A 20786-nucleotide genomic window follows, 5' to 3' on the forward strand; every position below is an offset into this window, starting at 1 on the left:
CGTGCTAGTTCTGTATTAATATACTTTCACTTGCCAGTTTATTAGGTACACCAGTGAAGTCATTCTAATCTAAATAATGTCCAGAAAGGTGGTGACTCACCTGGATGATCACTGTGGAGGATGAAATATATTTTAGAAGAAGCATCAGCATCTCTATCAGTCATTAGAAACTAAAGCTGAACACCAGAACCTTCATGAAGCATTAGAATACGTTCACTAGTGTACCTAATGAAGTGGCCAGGGAGTGAGGCTGAGGTTAGAATGAAGAAGTGTGATTGGTTGTTGATGTTTTCTTCAAATATGAAGACGACATGAGTGACGTTAAAGAAGATATTTGACATTTGTTTCATCCTTCCATACAATCATTTAAATATATAAATAAATTATAAAATGATACAAATAATTAAATATATATAAAATTAGAATTTATTATTCCCATGGGAAGATTTAAGTGTTGTAGCAGCTTAAAAAAATAAGTATAAATATGAAAACAGACATGTCACCAAAACAAATGCAGCTCTCAGAATAATTAACAATTTGTAAATTACAAATATGTATTCCTCAATAGCATCCCCTCTTAGCTGTGGTGTTCCTCAAGGGTCTATCATGGGACCCATCCTTTTTTCATTGTACATGCCACCCTTGGGGTCCATTTAATTGTTTTACAAATTGATCTGCCAAACAAACAACAACACCTCTATACAGGCTTTGCTAAATTGTCTGAAGGATGTGCAGTCATGGATGGAGGCAAACGTCCTTCAGCTAAATAAAAACAAAACTGAAAATCTATTATTTAGACACCCAGTTTTGACAGTGCCATCGGCCGTCTAGCATCCTACTCTCAGAAGAAACTTTGGCGTGATTGTTGACTCCGCCTTTAAATTTGACAAACAGATTAGTTCAGTAGTCAAGACGAGCTTTATTAAATTACGACTTCTGAGTAAAGTCCTAAAAATGACCAGGTCAAGTTACACCAGTACTGGACTCCCTACTCTGGCCTCCAGTCCATTTTTGGATTCATTTTAAAATTTTACTACTAGTTTTTAAGAGTCTTAATGGCCGGGCACCATCTTACCTACGTCACACCCCATCCAGAGCTCTACCATCAACAGACCAGCTACAACTGGACCTCCCTAGATCCAGGCTCAGAAACAGAGGCCATAGAGCCTTTACAGTGGTGGCCCCAGAAACTCTGGAACAGCTGACCCTTTTATATCAAAGCTGCTCAGAGTTTGGAGCATTTTAAATCATTGTTGTAAACCCACTTCCTCTCATTGGCCTTCAGTCCAAGTTGAGCAGGACATCTTGGATTTTATTTTACTAACACAGTTTATTAACAGACAGTTTTACTTGTGTTTTATTGCTTATTTTAACTCATTTTTTTATTAAACGGGGATTGTTTATTTCTGTTGTTCTGCTTGTTCAGCACTTTGGTTCAACAGTTTTTAAATGTGCTTTAGAAATAAACTTTGACTTGTAGAAGTTTAAAGAATTCTTTTAATAACAGCTGATGATCTACAGCAGATTTTACAATATAAGAATCAGTCAGTGTTTGGTGTGTAACTGTGTTAATTTCATTTATTATGCAACATTTTAAACAGATGTCGGTAGAATCAGGGTTGTGTAAAGTTCTTCCTCTGCTCTCAGTCACTACCTGGTTCTCCTGAGCCCTCGGCTTTATCCTCTGAGCTCATGGTTTACACTGACCCACTGCTGGAAAAGCTGCATTAGCATCTAGGCTAGCCGTGTGCTAGCGTTTGTTGTTGTTGTCGAGTCACCTCGGGTGATGCTCGCGTGCTGGCCCGTTCAAATCCTCCACCTGGCTCCATAACCTTAATGCTCACACTGTTTATGTGGATTTGGGGCTGTAAGCCACTTTATATTATAGGCCAATCTGTCCACACACTCTCACCCTCAGGCAGCGATAATGGGATTACAGAGGTTCACCCAGTACGAGGCTGAACCTGTGAGCCAGCGGAATATCAGCTTTCACTTTCACAGAACGAGCAGCGCTGCTTATATCTCTACTGAAGAGAGTCCAGACCGAGTCCAGAGGAGACCTGGGGCTCAGGAAGACCAGACCCCTTTATGAAACAAATCACTGAAGAACACAACAAAACCAACGTGTGCACTCTGGGTTTGTCTTGAATTTAGGTCAAGTCTGTTTATAAGATGAATATGAAAAAGACAAGAGGAAAAAAGAATCATTGTTTTAGTCACTACCCAGAATTAATGACCGTCGGTGAATGTTGGAACACAGACGCCCACCGTCCTGCTGCAGCTTCAAACCACCAACACTTGATTCTTTCTACCATCACTCAAACACATGCTCTTATAAGATGCCTTACTAACTGACTTCACACCAGTAACAAAGGTGGAAGCTGCCACACAAGGACCTCGTCTGGCATTGGGAGCAATTTAAGGTTCTCATGGGACTGAACCACCAACCCTGCAAGTTGTGGACGACCCACCCAAACCAACCAACCTTTTATGCTTCTGTGTGTAGTTGACTCAGAGGCTACGGTGACAGCGCTGACCCCTACCCAGACTCTAACGCTGTAACTGATGTGCACCTCCCCAGAAATGAAACTATGCATCATGGAGACGCAGACCACAAGAGCTGTGATTGGTCCACTTGGTTTCTGCTTTGGTATTTCTGGCTGCTTCTACAAATCCACAATTTATTGAATTGATTGTTTTGGATCAATAAAGTTGGTAAGGATGCTTATACGACTCGTCTTCTGCTAAATTTCAGTAAAAGTTTTAGCCCCATTGTTGAAAGTGAAGCAGAAAGTAGAAACAAAAATGAACCTGACTGACAAAAAAGAGACAACGCTGACTAGTGTTTGGGTGGAGTTGTCACAGAGCGATCCAGACTGATGAGGTACAGCATAAAAGGATCACACAAGCATCGTGTAGGCCACCTAAAACCACCCAAGATACTAGAAGCAACTCACTCCCAACTTAGAAGTAAAAACCCCTGAAGAATCTGCGTCTAAAAGTGGTGGATGAGTTTGTTTGTTGGAGCCATGTTGGATAAAAGCTCCTCTCAGGGTGTCAGGGAGGAGCAGCAGTGTTTGCTCCAGAGCATACGGGGAGATGTAATGGGTGGAGGTCCTGCACAGAGCTGGTTGACTCAGAGCATCACTGACCCAGATCTGACTGACGGAGGTGAGTGGGTCAGCGGAGTGAACGCCTCAGAGTTACTGGATGTTCCCTCCGTCCACGGCTCGGAAACAAGGCGGCAGGTGAACGTGAAGCTGATTAACCAAGAGGTTGGTTCTGTGTTTCCTCTGAGTCAGAATGAAAACAAGATGGATAGATAGATAGACAGATAGACAGATAGATAGATAGATAGATAGATAGATAGATAGACAGATAGATAGATAGATAGATAGATAGATAGATAGATAGATAGATAGATAGATAGTATAGCACTTTTCAAATCAACATTACAAAGTGCTTCACAAAAACAAATTTACAATTTTAAAACAGGCACATAAAACAAAGTTAGAAAAGTTAAAAGTAAAACACAACACAGTAGACCTCTGCCTGAAGATCTCAAGGTTTGAGCTGGCCTGTATGATGCTAAACGGTCAGTAATGTAGCCCGGGGCACGGCCATGAGGAGATTTAAAAGTGATCAATAAGACCTTAAAATCAATTCTAAAACATTCTGGGAGCCAGTGGAGATCTGCTAAAACTGGAGTGATGTGATCCCTTCTCCTGGTTCTGGTCAAAAGCCTGGAAGCTGAGTTTTGGACGGTCTGGAAATGTTCCCCTGAAAGTAAAGTGTGAACTGTCACAGTCAAACCAGACAACGAGGTTATTCACAGCAGTAGGCCTACTGATGTTCTCGCAGAAGGAACCAGCCAAGGGTGGAACTTGTTTTGGCAGCTGCTGGGGTCCAATTATCATTATTTCCATTTTGTCTGAGTGCAGGAGGTTGGCATGCAGTTGTGTAATGAACTCCTGTCTGATGAGTTGAAAGGCAGGTAGATCTGGGTATCATCTGTATAAAAGTGGAAGGAGACACCATGTCTGCTGTGAATGATGTCTCCCAAAGGAATCATGTATAAAGAAGATAAAATATAAAATTGGTCCTAAAACAGAGCCCTGAGGAACACCGTATTTCATATTACACACAGATGATTTAAAATTATTTACAGTAACATAAAACCTTCTCTCTAATAAATATGAGGAGAACCAGTCAAAGCCTGACAGACAGACAGACAGACAGACAGACAGTAGCTGTTATGAAACATCAGATCATGTAGGTGAGACTGATCTGAACGTCTCAGTGTAAGATTAGGACTGAGTGTGTGTGTGTGTGTGTGTGTGTGCGTTTGTTTCTCACACCGTCTGAAAGTGCTGCTTCAGCATCCTCCTCCTCCTCCTCCTCCTCCTCTCTGTTTCTGGGTCACCACTGAGAACACCATGGCTTCGTATCTCTGCTGATTTCCTGAGATGTTTCAGTGTGTTCTTAGTTTCCATTAACGTATTAACGTCCTGGTTGGTTCCAGAGGTTCGTGGCGTCTCCAGTTCCTCATCTTTTCATGATCTTTCCTTTTGTCCAGCTCTTCTTTTTAAATCCAGACGCTGCTCTCAGAGTTGGAGCTTCTGCCGTGTTGTTGATCTCCCTCATACGTCCACTGATCCGGTTGCACAACGTTGCTCCACTAGTTATCGCAAGACTGCAGTGAGACTTCAGTTGTCTGTTCACACAACAGACTAAGAACTTTATGCAGAAATACATTTAAACCGACACAAACACAAGATCCGACTGTTGTCCCACCATGTTTATTGAAGGAATGTGAAGAGGTTTATAAAAACATGACGATTTAAAAATACAACCTCTCCTCACATAAACCCACCCTCGACCCAGACACGACAGAAAATTTTTACATTTTTATGTCCCCTCAATTCACCGTTTTTTCATAAAAAACTTTTAACAGAAATTTTCAGCTTTTAAGTCAGATTTATTATTTAAGATATGAAGTTCCTCAAGGATCCTTTCTGCTGCCACTCGGTCACAAAAGCAGAAAACACAGATACGTTTCTACGCCGACGATGCACAGTTCTATCTCTCTGGGTTTGAATGGCAGATACTCACTGGTGATAAATGTTCTGGAGGTAAATCCATGATGTATGGGCACATCCTCATCCAGGTAGAGCTTGAGGCCAAAGTAACAGCATCCAGAGAAACTACATGAATCTGTGAGGAGTTTGATTGGTTTGGGTTTAGCAGTAGAATAGAAAAATGCAAAAAAAATGCTAAAAAATAAATATTAGAAACAAGTTTTTATAGCGCGTCAGAAACTGGAACATTTTAAAACTTTATTCAAATAAATAAATTAAATAAATAATAAAATAAATCAGGGATATGTATCAGGACACATGCTTTCTCGTTGTATTTCATAATAAATTTAAGTCATTGTCTCATATTTTTAGCCACCTATTATTTTGAGTTGTGCTCAGTAAAGATTTAAAGGTTTAACTGTGTGTTTTATTTTATTTTATTTTCTGTTCATATAGAAACAGTAGAAGTAGTTTAAAGCTGCAGGTTGACATCAGCAGACAGGAGCTTGGGGCTGCCCTGGCCTACATCTGTCACTGTCCAAATCAATAGAGATGATCGGAGGAGGAGGAGGAGGAGGAGGAGGAGAAGGCAATCCCCTCCTCCCTGATTGGCTGAGTGTGCAGGCCCCGCCCCCTCCATCCACTGCCTCCCCTCCTCCTGTGACGTCGGGACAAACAGATAAATGAACCTGCTGCCTCCTCAGACTCTCAGTTATCCATCGTTCCTTTACCACGCCACCAGTTCTTCCTCCATGATTCAAACTTCATCTGTTGGACGTTGAAGTGTCATGACCGAGTCTTTGTTTTTACAGACTGAGCTCTGAGCCTGTGAATGCATCTGATTTAGTTTTATTATTCCTGCAGTGATCTTGGTTCAGGTTGAGGATGGAGCTGAAGGAATTCTGTCTGACCGACGACTTCCACTTCCTGGGTGCACAGCGGTGAGTTAATTATTATAATTATTATTATTTATTAAAGAGGTGAGGTGGTTTAATCATTTAGAGTCTGCAGCAGTTTCACTAACAACGTCTAAACTTTTATATTTTAGTTGTAAAAGTTTTTCTCTGCAACTGAAACAACTTTCAACTAAATGTTTAGTTAATTTAAAAATAAAATCTATTTATATGTTTTAATTTCTCATGTGATTCTTCCTCCTCAGCCTCCTGGACTCCTCTTCTTCCTCCTCCTCCTCCTCCCCTTCTCCTGAAGCCCGGTCTCCAGCCTCCTTCCTCCACTCCTCACCCCTCAGTCCCCCCTTCCCCCTGGACACCACACCCACTCTCAGCCCCTCACACCCAGCCTTCCTACTCCCCAGCCCGGCATCCTCCTCCTCTTCCTCCTCCTCCTCTTACAGCCTCCTCTGTGGAGCTCCAGAGCCGGACTCCCCAACAGGATCTAGTTCTAGTGGAGGAAGCGTTGGGGGCAGCGCTGCGATCTGTTACTCGGTCTCACAGTCGGACTCGTTTTCAGCTCAGGTGAAGAAACTTTTTATTTGATGGTTTTGTTTATTGTGACTCAGTAGAGCTGGTTGGACATGGTTGGTTGGACATGTAGGGCCCCAGATTGGCCCTGTATTTTGGAGGGGTCCCTGGTCAAGATCATTTGTGGCAGCAGGGCTCATATTCAGAGCTGCTGCTGCTGCTGCTGCTGCTGCTGGTGGTGGTATATCCAAGTCTGAACCAAACTCATCTGGACTAGAAGATGTTTCCTCCAAGTGTTCAGCTCTACATGATGGTGGAGAGTTTAGGTTTTTATCAGGAGCATCTGTGGGTGGAGTCTCTGGACATTAATGGTTAATTAAAGAAACGTTTGTTAGAGACAGGATAAGAACAGGTTCCTCCAGGTCCAGGTCCAGGTCCAGGTCCAGGTGAAACTCTCCATCATCATCTAGAGCTGAAAACTTGGAGGAAACATCTTCTACAAACACAACAACAGATTAAAAACTTCCACAAAAACTCTGAGAGCAACTAAAGAGAGACACCAGTCAACTTCATCTACACAAAGAGACTCAACAACAACAACAAAGTCCAAAACAATAAAACAGAGACAGATAGATTTGTCATGTGTTAACGTTTAAACCTGAAAAATGACGTGTGATTAAATAAATCTAGAACATGTTCAGGGTTCTCTCTCAGATACAGAGATTTATACAGTACACTGTAAAAAAAAAACTCTAACCAAGATAAAACACGTTTTAAATACGTTGTTTGTGATTCTGTTTTGTTCCTAAATTGTCTTAATTAACTGTTAGAACTTTAGAAACACATTTTAAATATTTCTTCTTGTTGTTTTAAGCTCAGTTTTTACAGTGTAGGTGACATGTCCAGCTGTCTGACAGTGCTTCATGTTGATGTTGGACATGTCCTCCATTTATGGATGTCCCATCCAGACAGACACTAGAAGCTCAGCTCTGGTCTCAACTGTTCTGTGTCTGCAGGTGAACTCCATCCTCAGAGGGGACTACCTGACACCGATGGGTGCCTCCGGCCCCAAGAGGCTCTGTCTGGTCTGTGGAGACTTCGCCTCAGGTTATCACTACGGCGTGGCGTCCTGCGAGGCCTGCAAGGCTTTCTTCAAGAGGACCATACAAGGTGAGAGAGTATGAAAGTGTCCGGGTCAGAGGTAGAGTTTTATTAGTCAGATTCTAGTCAGAGCCGCTGGGACGGCGACCAAACAGCTGCTGTAGGAGGATTCATCTCACAGGTCTTAAATAAAGACCTCGTCAGAGACTAATAAGAGAATTAATAAACAGGCCTGATCAATACAGTCAGTGCTGGCTGCATTGATTACTGTGTGAAGCTTGATTCTGTCTGCAGCTGGATTCAGAGCAGAGAGCGGCGTCCCTGGGGTCAGACCATTGATTGAAAGATTGATTCAGAGCAGGAAACCAGAGGCAGCAGACGTTAGGAGCTCACGCTGCCGAAGGCTGGCTTCATGTCAGAGTGTCTGAACGTCTGAGGACGAGTTTACTGCAGCTTCAAATAAAATAAACCTGCTGACAGGTTGTTGGTGGTGAAGTTTGTGGTGACGGAGCAGTAGAACGTGATCGAGGTCCAGAGTCTGAGGTTGAGTTTTCAGAGAGAATCTGAGATCAGCTGATTAACCCTCTGGACTTTATCTGTGACATGAAAGTTGTGAAAACATGAACTGGAGAAGCAGCTGAGGAGGAGGAGACTGAAAAGCATCTCTGCCCGTCAATATCCTGTTAACAGGAGTTTAAGCCCCAATAAACACTTGTGGGGAGGGAGGGGGTGAGGGAGGGGTGAGGGAGGGGTGAGGGAGGAGGTAGGGAGGGGGTCTGGACTCTCTATAGATTTGTGTGTGAACAGACAGAATGAAAACATGAAGACAAAGAGAGCAGATCAAACCCAGAGGATGGACATAAATTAACTGACAGTGACTGGCCACTTCATTAGGTACACCAGTGAACCCAGTCCTGCTCTGAATCCAGTCTCCGTCAGGGTTCTGGTCTTCAGCTTTAGTTTCTAATAACTGAGAGAGTCTCATGTCCTCGGACCAGGTCCAGGTGAAATCTCTACGTCTCACTCACCTACTTCCTGTTCTTTGGTTGCCTAGGTAACATCGAGTACAGCTGCCCGGTGATGAACGAGTGTGAGATCACGAAGAGGAGGAGGAAAGCCTGCCAGGCCTGTCGCTTCCAGAAGTGTCTCCGGGCCGGGATGATGAGAGAGGGTACGTCAACGGGACCACACGTTCTGGTTGAGGGACATTTAAATGTTTGACTGGAGGACGGAGGACGGAAGACGGAGGAAGGATGACTGAATGACCTCTGTGTGTTACAGGTGTCCGGATGGACCGGGTCAGAGGGGGACGGCAGAAGTACAAGAGGAGGGTGGAGTCAGGACTGGGTTCATGTAAAACGCCGTTCAACCATCCAATCAGCAGCAGTGAGTCAAAGTCCTCTGAACGTCTCCAGACCTTCATCCTGGACTCAGCTCATCATCCTCCTGTCTCATTCTCATCTGTCTCCTCCTCATGTCTTTCAGGAAACAAGGTCATTTCTCATTTGCTGCTGACAGAGCCCGCCCCCCTGGCTGCCAATCAGGACGACTCGACCAATGACAGCAGCCTGAGCACCCTGCTGACCCTCTGTGACCTCCTGAACCGGGAGCTGCTGGTTCTGATTGGCTGGGCCAAACAGATCCCAGGTACGGGTCCAAGTCCAGACCAGAGACTAGAGACCAGAGATAGAGACCAGAGACCAGAGACCAGAGTCTAGAGTAGGTCTAGATCCAAGTCTAGACCAGAGGCCAGAGACTAGAAACTAGAGACAGAGCAGGTCCAGGTCCAGGTCTAGACCAGACTATAGACCAGAGACAAGAGACTAGAGAGGTCCAGAGACCAGACTAGAGACCAGAGACTAGAGTAGGTCTAGACCAGACTAGAGACCAGACTATATCTGATTGACACCTCTGTTCCCGCCTCTTTCAGGTTTCTCTGGACTCTCATTGGTCGACCAGATGTCACTGCTGCAGAGTGGCTGGATGGAGGCGCTGCTGGTGGGCGTGGCCTGGCGCTCACAAGGCGCCCCGGGGGAGGAGCTTGTGTTCGCTGGGAACCTTCGTCTGGACGAGGCTCAGTGTCGCGCTGCGGGATTGGCCGACATGTACGAGGCGCTGCGTCACCTGACGGCTAAATACCAGACGATGAGGCTGAGTCCTGAGGAGGCGGCGGCGCTGAAGGCCGTGGCGCTCGCCAACTCTGGTACGGACACTCAAATCATTAGAAAGCTAACGATGCTAACAGCGGACAATCAATGACAACTCTACTGTGGAAGCAGTGCATCATGGGAAGCTGGTTGTTTGTTCCAGCTAACAGAACAGGTTTAAGTCCAAACCAAAGACTAGAGACCAGACTAGAGACAGATCATGTCCAGGTTCAAACCAGAGACTAGAGACCAGACTAGAGACCAGACTGTTGGTGGCTGGCTGTTGGTCTGGACAGTGTCTCTATGTCTGAGCCTCAGATCAATAAAGTTTATTGATGGACGGGCAGTGGACCGATCAGCTGTTTGACATCAAACAATAGAAGACGACGCTCGGTTTGACCTTGACCTTTGGTCCACGCTGAAAATAAAATCCTACTGATTCCACTACAGGAGGCAACGTACACACAATTCAACCTTTGGACATTTTATTTAGCCTGGACATCATCACATTCTACCATTGTGATCATTATACAATCCAGAAGAAGATGGAGATTTCCTCCATGTTGTTCACACATGGAACTCCCCAGGGAAACCAGTCACCAAGGCATGCTACATATCAATGCTAAGCTAACTTTCACTACAAGATGGCTGTATATTGTGTTTATTATCTGTAGTACCACCATTAGTCCACTAGATGGAGACAACGGACCATGTATGAAATCAAGGCTCAGGGCTGTACATCATTAAATGCTGACATTGTGCACATTATAGAATCCATAAAAATACTGAACCTGGTATCAAGGTCATCTGTCCTGAGTTACTTTGACCCACAGTAACCTTACGTGTGTGTGTCTCCATCAGATGCAGACCCGGTGGACTGTCCCGACTCGCTGCAGAGGTTTCAGGACGGGCTCCACGAAGCCCTGCAGGAGTACGAGTCGTCCCGCAGGGAGCAGCACCGAGCGGGCCGGCTGCTGATGAGCCTCCCTCTGCTGCGACAGACCGCCGACCGGGCCGTGCAGACCCTCCTGAGGCTGCACCGCCAGCGCTGCATCCCCCTCCACAAACTGCTGCTGGAGATGCTCGACGCCAAGGCCTGAACACGTCAGGACAATCAGTCACACTCAACTTTAGGACAGACACCTGGAAGGACTCTTTGACTATTTCTGGCAGAAACTGGCTTCTGTAGAAAAGAGCTGCAGGGTTTTTGCAGAGACTTGTTTCAGACAAAGTAAACGGTTTAATTATTGAATATAAAAACAAAAATTTCTCAGTAGAGTTGTATCTTTAAAGTGACCTTAGCATCAGTGAGCTAGCCTGCTGCTACGCTGCTGACAGTAAAGTAATAAACTTCATTCTTCATCTCCTGGATCAGATCAATAATAGTTTTTGTAATTATAGAACATTTTATTATTTTTCCTGCATCCGTTTGTTTAAACCTGATCAAGTTTAGAGAAACAGCTTCTCTGGAAGAAGCTGCAGTTTTTCTTCTGAACATTTAAACATCAGAGCTGCTCTTCATTCATTCATTCATTCATCCATCAGTATCTCTATTGATCGTGTCCAGAACTCAGAGGAGGCGGGGTTTAGTCAAGGTTCATCATCATCATCATCATCAGATATTTTTGTGCCAGTTTGCCTCAAAGATGATCTGGTTACCGTAGTAACCGGAGGCGGAGCTGCTGCCAGCAATGACACGTTCCAACGGATGTTATTTTATTATTGTGGACTTTTATTATTTCTTATTTATTTTATTTATTTGTCGGCTGCTGATTAGAGGAAGAAGAAGAAGAAGTTGCTGATAACTGGTGAATAAAAGCTTTTGGAATAAAAACATCAAATCAAGTCTGTTGGTTTTTTTGTTTTTAATTAGAAACAATCCCACAGTTTTACAGACAGATCTTAAATCAGATCAGGTTCATATCGCGGTGATTTATGTAAAATAAAAGAAGAAGAATCAGGAACAGAAGTTATTCATGGATAAACATTTCTTTCAACGATAAAGTTTAGTTTTAGTCATTATGTTTCTTTGATCTCTGAAGGAAACAGGAGATTAAATCAAAGCTGGAGTTATTGTCGCGTTAATGAACTCTGGGTCTGCGCAGCGTCACTGCAGAGCGACGAGTCCCTGAACCGTGAGACATAAAACCTCCATCAGCGTCTGGGGGGGACACTCTGGACGCCCCCAGTTATCACTCAACTCTCTCAGGCTGTCGTTGGTCGAACACAGAAGTTCAGCCGCCCAGCGGAGCTCGCCCTCCTCCTGCAGAGAGGGAGGCAGAGACTCTGGAAGCTTGGCCTGGCCGTCCTCCTTCAGAGCGTCCACCTGAGGACGAGAGACGGACGACTGTGAGACGACCTGGTGGATCTAGATTTAGAAACCTAAAACAGATGTTGGTGAGTGAGTGGACCAACCAGATGTTGGAGGACTCCCAGGGTTTCTTCACTGCAGGAGGTCAGGAGGGGCGGAGCTTCGTCTGGGAGAGCTGCACAAAAATAACGAGAAGAAGAAGAAATCTTTGAGATGTAAAAAGTGCCAACACTTTGTTTCTGACTGAACCATCAAACTCATGTTCTCACCGTCCAAGGAGCTGACCAGGATGTAGACCGCATCCTTCACATCTGAGGAGACGTTAGGAACCTCCAGGACGTCCAGGAAGGAGGAGACGGTCTGATTCTGAGGACGCTCATATGTCCCTTTACTGAACTGTTCCATCTGAGAGGAGGACATCATCATCATCATCATCATCATCATCATCATCATCATCATCATCATCATCACCACTCATGTCTTTAACTTTGAAGCTGCAGATGTTTAATTCAATTCAATTCAATTCAATTTTATTTATATAGCGTCAATAACAATACAAATCGTCTCAAGACGCTTTACAAAAACCCGGCCTGAAACCCCCAGAGCAAGCCTGAAGGCAACGGTGGCAAGGAAAAACTCCCTTTTAACAGGAAGAAACCTCGAGCAGAACCCAGCTCATATGGAGGGACCCATCTGCCTAAGGCCAGCCGGGTACAGACAGAAGAAAGAGAGAAGAGAACAGCAGAGAGAGAAGAGAAGAGAACAGCAAGATAAACATACATCTGTCATAGATACACATATCTGACTAAAGTGTACATGAGGAATCTTATGATACAAACTGATGATGTTACATGACAGTTTGAAAATGTAAGAGGAATCATAGGCAGGTTGGAGAATTGTTCATTCAGGTAGGAGTGGATAACTGCAGGATTCCATGAAGACTGGGCAGGCTGATGAGACCACGACAACAGATGTAGTATAGAGCTCCACGGGAAACACACCACTCCAGGCCAGAGATACTCACAAGAAGAGGGGGGAAGAGGGGGGAAGGGGGGGAAGGGGGGTGGGACACACACAGCAGTAAACATTCTACATAGTAATAGCACAGAATTGTATGACTAGTAGTATATAGGAAATTAGAGGGCAAGAGCTCTGTGCCAGAGAAAAGAAAGTGGAGGATGCGAGAGAGGAGAGAGAAGAAAGGAGGAGGACATGTGTTTGGTGCATCGTCCCCCAGCAGCCTAGGCCTATAGCAGCATAACTAAGGGATGGTTTAGTCCAGCCCTAACTATAAGCCTGATCAAAAAGGAAAGTCTTAAGCCTGACCTTAAAAATAGAGAGAGTGTCTGCCTCCCGAACCCAAACTGGGAGCTGGTTCCACAGGAGAGGAGCCTGATAGCTGAAAGCTCTACCTCCCATTCTACTTTTTGAAATTCTAGGAACCACAAGTAGGCCTGCACTTTCAGACCGAAGTGATCTGCTGGGATGATATGGTACAATAAGGTCTTTAAGATACGATGGAGCTAGGCCTTTAAGGGCCTTGTATGTAAGGAGGAGGTTTTTAAATTCTATTCTAGACTTTAAAGGGAGCCAGTGAAGAGAAGCTAAAACTGGAGTAATATGATCTCTCTTGCTAATTCCTGTCAATGCTCTTGCTGCGGCATTTTGAATCAACTGGAGGCTTTTTAAAGAGCTATTTGGACAGCCAGACAGTAATGAATTACAATAATCCAGTCTGGACGACACAAATGCATGAACTAGTTTTTCAGCATCACTCTGAGACAGGATGTTCCTAATTTTGACGATATTACGCAGGTGAAAGAAGGCAGTCCTGGTCACTTGCTTTATGTGACATTTAAAGGACATATCCTCATCAAATATAACACCAAGGTTTTTTACAGTAGTACTGGAGGCCAAGGTAATGCCATCCAAAGACACCATGTGATTAGATAATGAATCTCTGAGATGCTTAGGACCAAATACAATAACTTCTGTTTTGTCTGAGTTTAAGAGTAGGAAATTACAGGTCATCCAAGCCTTTATGTCTTTAAGGCATGCTTGGAGTTTAACCAACTGATTAGTTTCATCTGGTTTCATAGATAAATATAGCTGGGTGTCGTCTGCATAGCAATGAAAGTTTATGCCATGTTTTCTAATAATCTTGCCTAATGGCAACATGTATAACGTGAAGAGTATTGGTCCTAGCACAGAACCCTGAGGAACTCCATAACTTACTTTTGTATAAGTAGAGGAATCATTATTGACATGAACAAACTGGAATCTGTCAGATAGATAGGATTCAAACCAGTCTAATGCAGTTCCTTTAATCTTGACCTCACTTTCAAGTCTCTGTAGTAAAATATTATGATCAATAGTGTCAAATGCAGCACTAAGATCTAGCAGAACAAGTATAGAGACAAGTCCACTGTCTGAAGCCATGAGGAGATCATTGGTAACTTTAACCAAAGCTGTTTCTGTACTATGATGAACTCTAAAACCTGACTGAAACTCTTCAAACAGACCATTCCTGTTTAAATGGTCACACAACTGATTAGCAACAAATTTTTCTAGAATTTTGGAAATAAAAGGAAGGTTGGAGATTGGTCTATAGTTGGCTAAAACATCTGGATCTAGAGTGGCTTTCTTGAGTAAGGGCTTAATTACAGCAACCTTAAAAGACTGAGGCACATATCCTGTTAATAAAGATAAATTGATCTGGTTCAATATGGAGGTGTTAATTAATGGAAAAACTTCTTCTTTGAGCAATTTAGTTGGGATTGGATCTAGAAGACAGGTTGATGGTTTAGATGCTGTAATTGTTGAAGAGAGCTCAAGAAGATCTACTGGGGAGAAGGATTCCAGATATTGATAAGGTCTTACAAAAGTTTCTAATGTCGCTGTACTTGCATCTTTAACAGCTGTTGGAAGGATGCCTTGAATATTTTCTCTAATGCCGACAATTTTATTAGTAAAGAAGCTCATGAAGTCATTACTACTGAGGGCTAAAGGAATAGATGGCTCAACAGAGCTGTGGCTCTTTGTCAGCCTGGCTACAGTGCTGAAAAGAAATCTGGGGTTGTTCTTGTTTTCTTCTATTAATGATGAATAATATGCTGTTCTAATACTACTGAGAGCTTTTTTATAAGTTGTTAAACTATCTTTCCAGGCTATGCGAGCTTCTTCAGAATTAGTGGAATGCCAAATTCTTTCTAGTTTAGGACTGTATTCATCAGACTCCTGACTCTGAGTGTGAATCATGTTAAAAGATAAAGTCCTGACTTCTCCAGGATCTAAACCAGACCAGATGTCAATCATCTCACCGTCGCCTCCAGCTCAGAGAGGTCGTCCCGGTTCTTCAGGACCTCACAGAGTTTCTTCAGCAGATCACGACGGGTTGACTCAGGAAGATCTGCCAGCGGCTGCAGGAGTCCTTCCTTCATCTCTACTCCTTTAAAGTCACGAAACATTGAGTCTCAGTAAAATGTGAAATAACCAGTTTGACTTCAGAAACATTAACTGGAAACTTTGTGATATGAACCAAGAACATGAAGCTTCCTGAACAGAGATGTGCTGGTTAATCTTTTCTGATTCTTCATGAACTCAGACACTGACCTTCCTTCACATCTTGTAGCGTGGCTGTGTTGGCGCTGTCAGAGGAGAGGAGCAGATCTGAGAACAGACATGAAGATCAATAAAACCTGAAGGTTGACGTGAACGGTGGAGTTTATGATCCTCATCATGTTCTCATCAGCATCAACATTCATCACATGCAGTTTTGAGTACTGTAAGGTCTGAAGGTAAGGTCAGTTCATTTATCTAAAGGTAGAATAGGTGAGTGAATGAACATTCAGGATTGATGGGACGTCCTGTTGAACCAGACACCTACCAAAACCAGTTTTGTGAGTCCAGGGTTCACATTTTATGTCTGAATGAGAAAAAAAAAACAAAAGTTAAAATGAGTTCTACTCAGAAACACATGAACACAGTGACAGCGTTCTTACTCAGCTCATCGTCCTTCAACACGATCTCCGTGAGGCCGTAGGCGAAGGTGGACTTTTCTGGAACAGTGAAGGACGTCTCCTCCTTCTTGCTGCCCTGAACAAAGATTCAGAGACAGAGTGAGACATCATGTGAGACATCATCAGAGACATCCTGAAGTTAAAAATGTGTACATATCACCATCTTCTGCATAACGCCTTCATACTTCTTATATTGTGTTCTTACTGTTGTATAATGTTTCTATATTTTGTATTTATATTTTTGTGCCTTTCCTAACGTTGTATAGTTCATTCATTCATCTTCTATACCTGTTTAGTCCTGTTAAGGGTCACGGGGGTCTGCTGGAGCCTATCCCAGCTGTCATCGGGCGAGAGGCAGGGGTACACCCCGGACGGGTCGCCAGTCCATTGCAGGGCCAACACAGAGACAGACAACCATTCACACTCACACTCACACCTACGGCCAATTTAAAATCACCAATTAACCTAATGAGCATTGGACGGTGGGAGGAAGCCGGAGTACCCGGAGAGAACCCACGCAGACACAGGGAGAACATGCAGACTCCACACAGAAAGGCCAGCCGGCCCATGGATTCGAACCGGTGACCTTCTTGCTGTGAGGCATCAGTGCTAACCACTGCTTCCGTCTACTACCACTACCACTCCCACTGTGCCGCCCCACGTTGTATAGTGATTTCTATATTTTATACTTCTTTTTCTTTCTTAACTACCTAAACTGTTGACTCTGGGAGCCCTGCACAAGATTTCCAATGTGTCTGGACTGTTGGTTTATACACAAATGGCCAAATAAAGAACCTTGAACCTTGAACATCTTCGTCACAGAAGACATCGAGACAAGCTGAAGAACTGCGGTGAGTTCTCAGAGAAGCTCTGAACAGGTCTGAACGGGTCTGAACCCGGTTTATCTTCACAAATCTCTATGAACTATGCACCACATGGTGACTGGCCTGACAGAATCTGATCCCTGTTTCTTGGTGTCATACTTTGCCTCTGTCTACTAGTCTAGTGAAGAGCCACTCTGTTCAAACTCTGACCTTCACCAGCAGACTCATCATTTTCTGGCAGGACCCTGAAAGCAGCCCGTCGCTCGTGGACTTCCTGATGAGTTTGACGGGGCCGGTGTTGTAAACCGTCTGGTGGACAAACGTCAGCTTGTCTCTCTCCTTCAGTCCCAGCATGTCCACGTTGTTCCTTTTTATTTTCCTGATGAATTAAGCATCGACAGATGGAAGCAGGTCAGGTCTTTATTAATCTGTATTATTTCTGGACAGACATTTAGACAGAGACACAGACGTCCTGTACCTGCCGCTAAACTTATTCCTGACTTTTTTGATGTCTGCTTTCTTTTTCATCATGCTGACCGGCAGAGCCAGACCGTCCACGGTGTCCACGTTGGCTGACAGTTTAGCTTCACCCAGAACAGCGTCCCCTCCAGCAACACTACCACTCCCACTCGTCTCCATGGAAGTACAGAAGTCCTTCACCAGCTCCTCCTCTACATAATCTGGGAGGAGGTTGGAATCAAATTTAAAACCAAAACATGTCTGTGGAAGTTCTAGACCGTCCAGGTCATAGTTTAACCAAAAAACTAAACTAAAACAAACTCATCTGGACTCGTTGTGTTTGTAGAAGACGTTTCTTTCAAATGTTTAGGTTTTTATCAGGAACATCTCAGGTTGGAGTCCACCTGAAACTCACCTGGAATTATGGAGGATGTTCAGATTAAACTGAGTGATTCTCTAATGAAACTCTAGACTCAAATGTCCCCTGATCTGATCTGGTCTCTAGAGTCCAGGTTAAACAGGTCCAGGTGTGAACACTGATCTGGTCTCTAGAGTCCAGGTTAAACAGGTCCAGGTGTGAACACTGATCTGGTCTCTAGTGTCCAGGTTAAACAGGTCCAGGTGTGAACACTGATCTGGTCTCTAGTGTCCAGGTTAAACAGGTCCAGGTGTGAACACTGATCTGGTGTCAGTCCACATGTGGAGGTGGTCTGGGACACATGTGACCTGCTTCCTTTGGTAGTGTGAACACACAGTGAGTCCTGGGTCACATTAAAGACCAGCTACTCAACAGGGCTGATCTGAGGAAGAGGAGTTTAACTCACTCATTCAACCACTAGTAGAAATGATCACATGAATCAGTGATGTCTGTTCATTAGTAATGAGAGCCTTTTAAAAGATTCTGGCCTTGGAGCTGAGAACCAAACTAAACTAGAAACTAATCTGAACTCAGGGAATGATTGATGACTGGTTGATTTAAAATGAGTTTCTTGGAGTTAAGAGTCTTTATCTTAAAACACTGTAAAAACAAAGGCCAGTGAATGTAACCACAAAATCAGAACTCGTCTGGTTTCCTCTCTGAATTCTTAACTAACTAGACGTCAACTAGTCTTCTAATAAAGTAGTCACACCAACACTTGGAGGCTTTCTACACCAGGTCAGTTCTGAGACATGAACATCCACCAACAACCCCCCCAGTTGCACCCTCAGACAAAAGACCTCCAGCATTCGGTCTTTATGATACAACATGGCTCGAGGGAGCATAACATAAGTGAACATATAGCGGAGACACATGACGAAGCAACAAAACATATTTCATTAAAAGAAAATAGAAAGCAACAGGTGAGCTTCTTCCTCTGAAATCATCTGAGGCCTCGACACCAACCCCCTTTATTCACATCTACTCAGGTGGGACTGGTTGAGGTGATTAAACACCAGCCACTGACAGAACAGAGGAGGAGCAGAGGGGAGGAGCAGAGGGGAGGAGCAACAGGAGCTTCCAGGGTTGGATTTATAATCTGAGCTTTGAACAGAGACCAATAATAATAATAATAATAACTCAGTGTGTGCCAAAATCATGACGCACACACAGCAAAGCAAACAAAGCACTGTTCATGGTTCTGAAACAGCAGAAAGAAATCCATTAGAGATTTGTTTAAATACTCTACTGCTCCTCAGACCATGTCCATGTTTATTATTAGCCGTATTCCTAAAGATTCAAAGAGTTGCTCCTAGACGACAAAAGAAAAGAACATTCCTAGAATCATGATGTTCTCTCAGAGTAGATCCTGGTAAAGATAAAAGGTATTCCTAAAGAATCTTCAGAGAGCTCCTAAGGTGAGATCTGTTCAGAGCAGGGAGGAGGACTTTTAGGAGGTTTAGGAGTTTCTGAAGCAGAAAGGAGTCATTTATCTGTTGTGCTATATTTCCTCATGGCTGCTTCTTGTCTTGTAGTGTGACATTGGAGACAAATCTACGTCTTAAACACTTTTATTCTCATTGACCAGTTGATCCAGAAGCAAACACTGTTCCTCTGTCCAGTTGGGTTTCCTACTTCTTTTCTTCTCCATTTCTGTTCAGTTTGTGGAAGATCTGAACACCAACCAACTCTTCTTCTTCTAGGCCGGTTAGCAATCACAGAAACTGATGAAAGCTGAGACATTTTACCCTCGTTGATACCAGATGATGAAACATGACCAGCATGGTGAATGAATGGAAGCAGATAAATAGAACTATCAGCATGTGAATACTGTGGTAGTGGCCTGAGTTTAATCACACATTTTAAAGTAGAGCTCAGTCCTCCATCAAACGTCTTCTACAAACACAACACAGAGTCAGAGGACAGTTTGTTTTCACCTGGAGAGAACTCCTCCTCGCCGTCCATCAGCTCGGGCAGGCTCACCGTCATGGTCGTGTACTTTGGTATTTTCCAGAAGCTTCCCTTCCTGACTTTGACCAGAGTCAGCAGATCCATCTTACAGTTCAGGTTCTCGTTGGAGATCAGATCCCCGTGAGCGCCCACGTTCTTCATCACGGCTTTGGCTTCGACGCCGAACATCTTCTGAGGAAACAGCACGGTTTATCCTGCAGACACTGAATCACTCATCCTCTGGAGTCTAGGGCTTCTGTTTCTGATGTTAAACTAAATGAATGTATCCCAGTCTTACCTTCCTCTCTGCTCCAGCTGAAGCTCAGTGATTCGTACCAGTTGTGCGTTCAGACCAGTTTGTGCGTCGCTGCTTCTTTGCAGCTTTTTATAAACACCAGCTGATGCTGAGGTGTCAGGATACATAGAGCGTCTGACAGTTTGCTGGAAAACCAGTGCTTCCTGTTCGAGACATATTAATAGTTGGCAGCAACAATAGCAGAGATTTATATCTGCTGGAAGTGAGTCACGTCAGTCTCAGAGAAAAAAGACAATCTGGACGTTTACTGTCACAAGTGTCCAACTCTAGGACATGCATTGATCAGATTAAAGACAAATCTATACGCTCCAGACATGATGGACATTGTTGTCCAGTGAGACAGAGTCAGAGGACACGGCTTGTTTAGTTCTGATGAATAAAAACATGTCTTTGGACTGAAGCCACTCTTCACTGGAACAGAGTCCTGGTTTAACAGGAAGCTGAGGAGCAGGTTCCACTGAAGACGTGAGCCAGAAAACATTCCTGAAGATTTAGTTGGAAAAACACAAAAGAAAAACTGAAATATGTTTGTGAATTAGAGTTTAATAGCCCTCAGATCTGCGTCTTTATTCACGTATCACTGTCATAGAAGAACAAGTAGTCACCCCTCAGATGTTTGATTTATAAAATAAAATAAATCTTATTATTGTCAAAGTGAAAACAGATTTCTACAAATATCAAGATCTCTGAAGAGTTTTATTTTATTCTTTTTTGTGGAACCAGAAGTTTCTCTCTTGGATCG

The 20786-nt window shown here is 43.7% G+C and overlaps 2 protein-coding genes across 4 annotated transcripts; one reads left to right on the plus strand and one right to left on the minus strand.

The window, feature by feature from the left end:
* Positions 1-3029: 3029 nt before the first annotated feature.
* On the plus strand, positions 3030-11085 carry LOC311498307 (estrogen-related receptor gamma-like; the record flags this gene model as incomplete). The annotated part of the gene is made up of 9 exons (XM_084558840.1): positions 3030-3275; positions 3942-3994; positions 5957-6019; positions 6238-6553; positions 7516-7669; positions 8655-8771; positions 8882-9247; positions 9531-9803; positions 10609-11085. 9 exons carry the CDS (start codon positions 3030-3032, stop codon positions 10845-10847), a joined length of 1827 nt encoding a protein of 608 aa, XP_084414966.1. The 3' UTR covers positions 10848-11085.
* A 517-nt stretch (positions 11086-11602) lies between these two features.
* Positions 11603-20647, minus strand: LOC311498508 (gasdermin-E-like). 3 transcript variants are annotated; one of them, XM_084559136.1, is made up of 11 exons: positions 20027-20647; positions 19716-19943; positions 17380-17581; positions 17112-17280; positions 16060-16153; positions 15945-15983; positions 15671-15727; positions 15379-15506; positions 12328-12463; positions 12163-12233; positions 11603-12073 (listed from the first exon to the last, which is right to left on the minus strand). In XM_084559136.1, exons 2-11 carry the CDS (start codon positions 19915-19917, stop codon positions 11855-11857), a joined length of 1317 nt encoding a protein of 438 aa, XP_084415262.1. In that variant the 5' UTR covers positions 19918-19943; positions 20027-20647; the 3' UTR covers positions 11603-11854. The 3 variants fall into 3 exon arrangements, with proteins under 3 accessions (XP_084415262.1, XP_084415263.1, XP_084415261.1); XM_084559137.1 differs by having other exon boundaries at positions 19716-19917; positions 20027-20646; XM_084559135.1 differs by having other exon boundaries at positions 19716-19920; positions 20027-20645.
* Between the last annotated feature and the right edge of the window lie 139 nt (positions 20648-20786).

The sequence above is a fragment of the Chelon labrosus genome (genome assembly GCF_963514085.1).
Source record: "Chelon labrosus genome assembly, chromosome: 13".
NCBI lineage: Eukaryota > Metazoa > Chordata > Actinopteri > Mugiliformes > Mugilidae > Chelon > Chelon labrosus.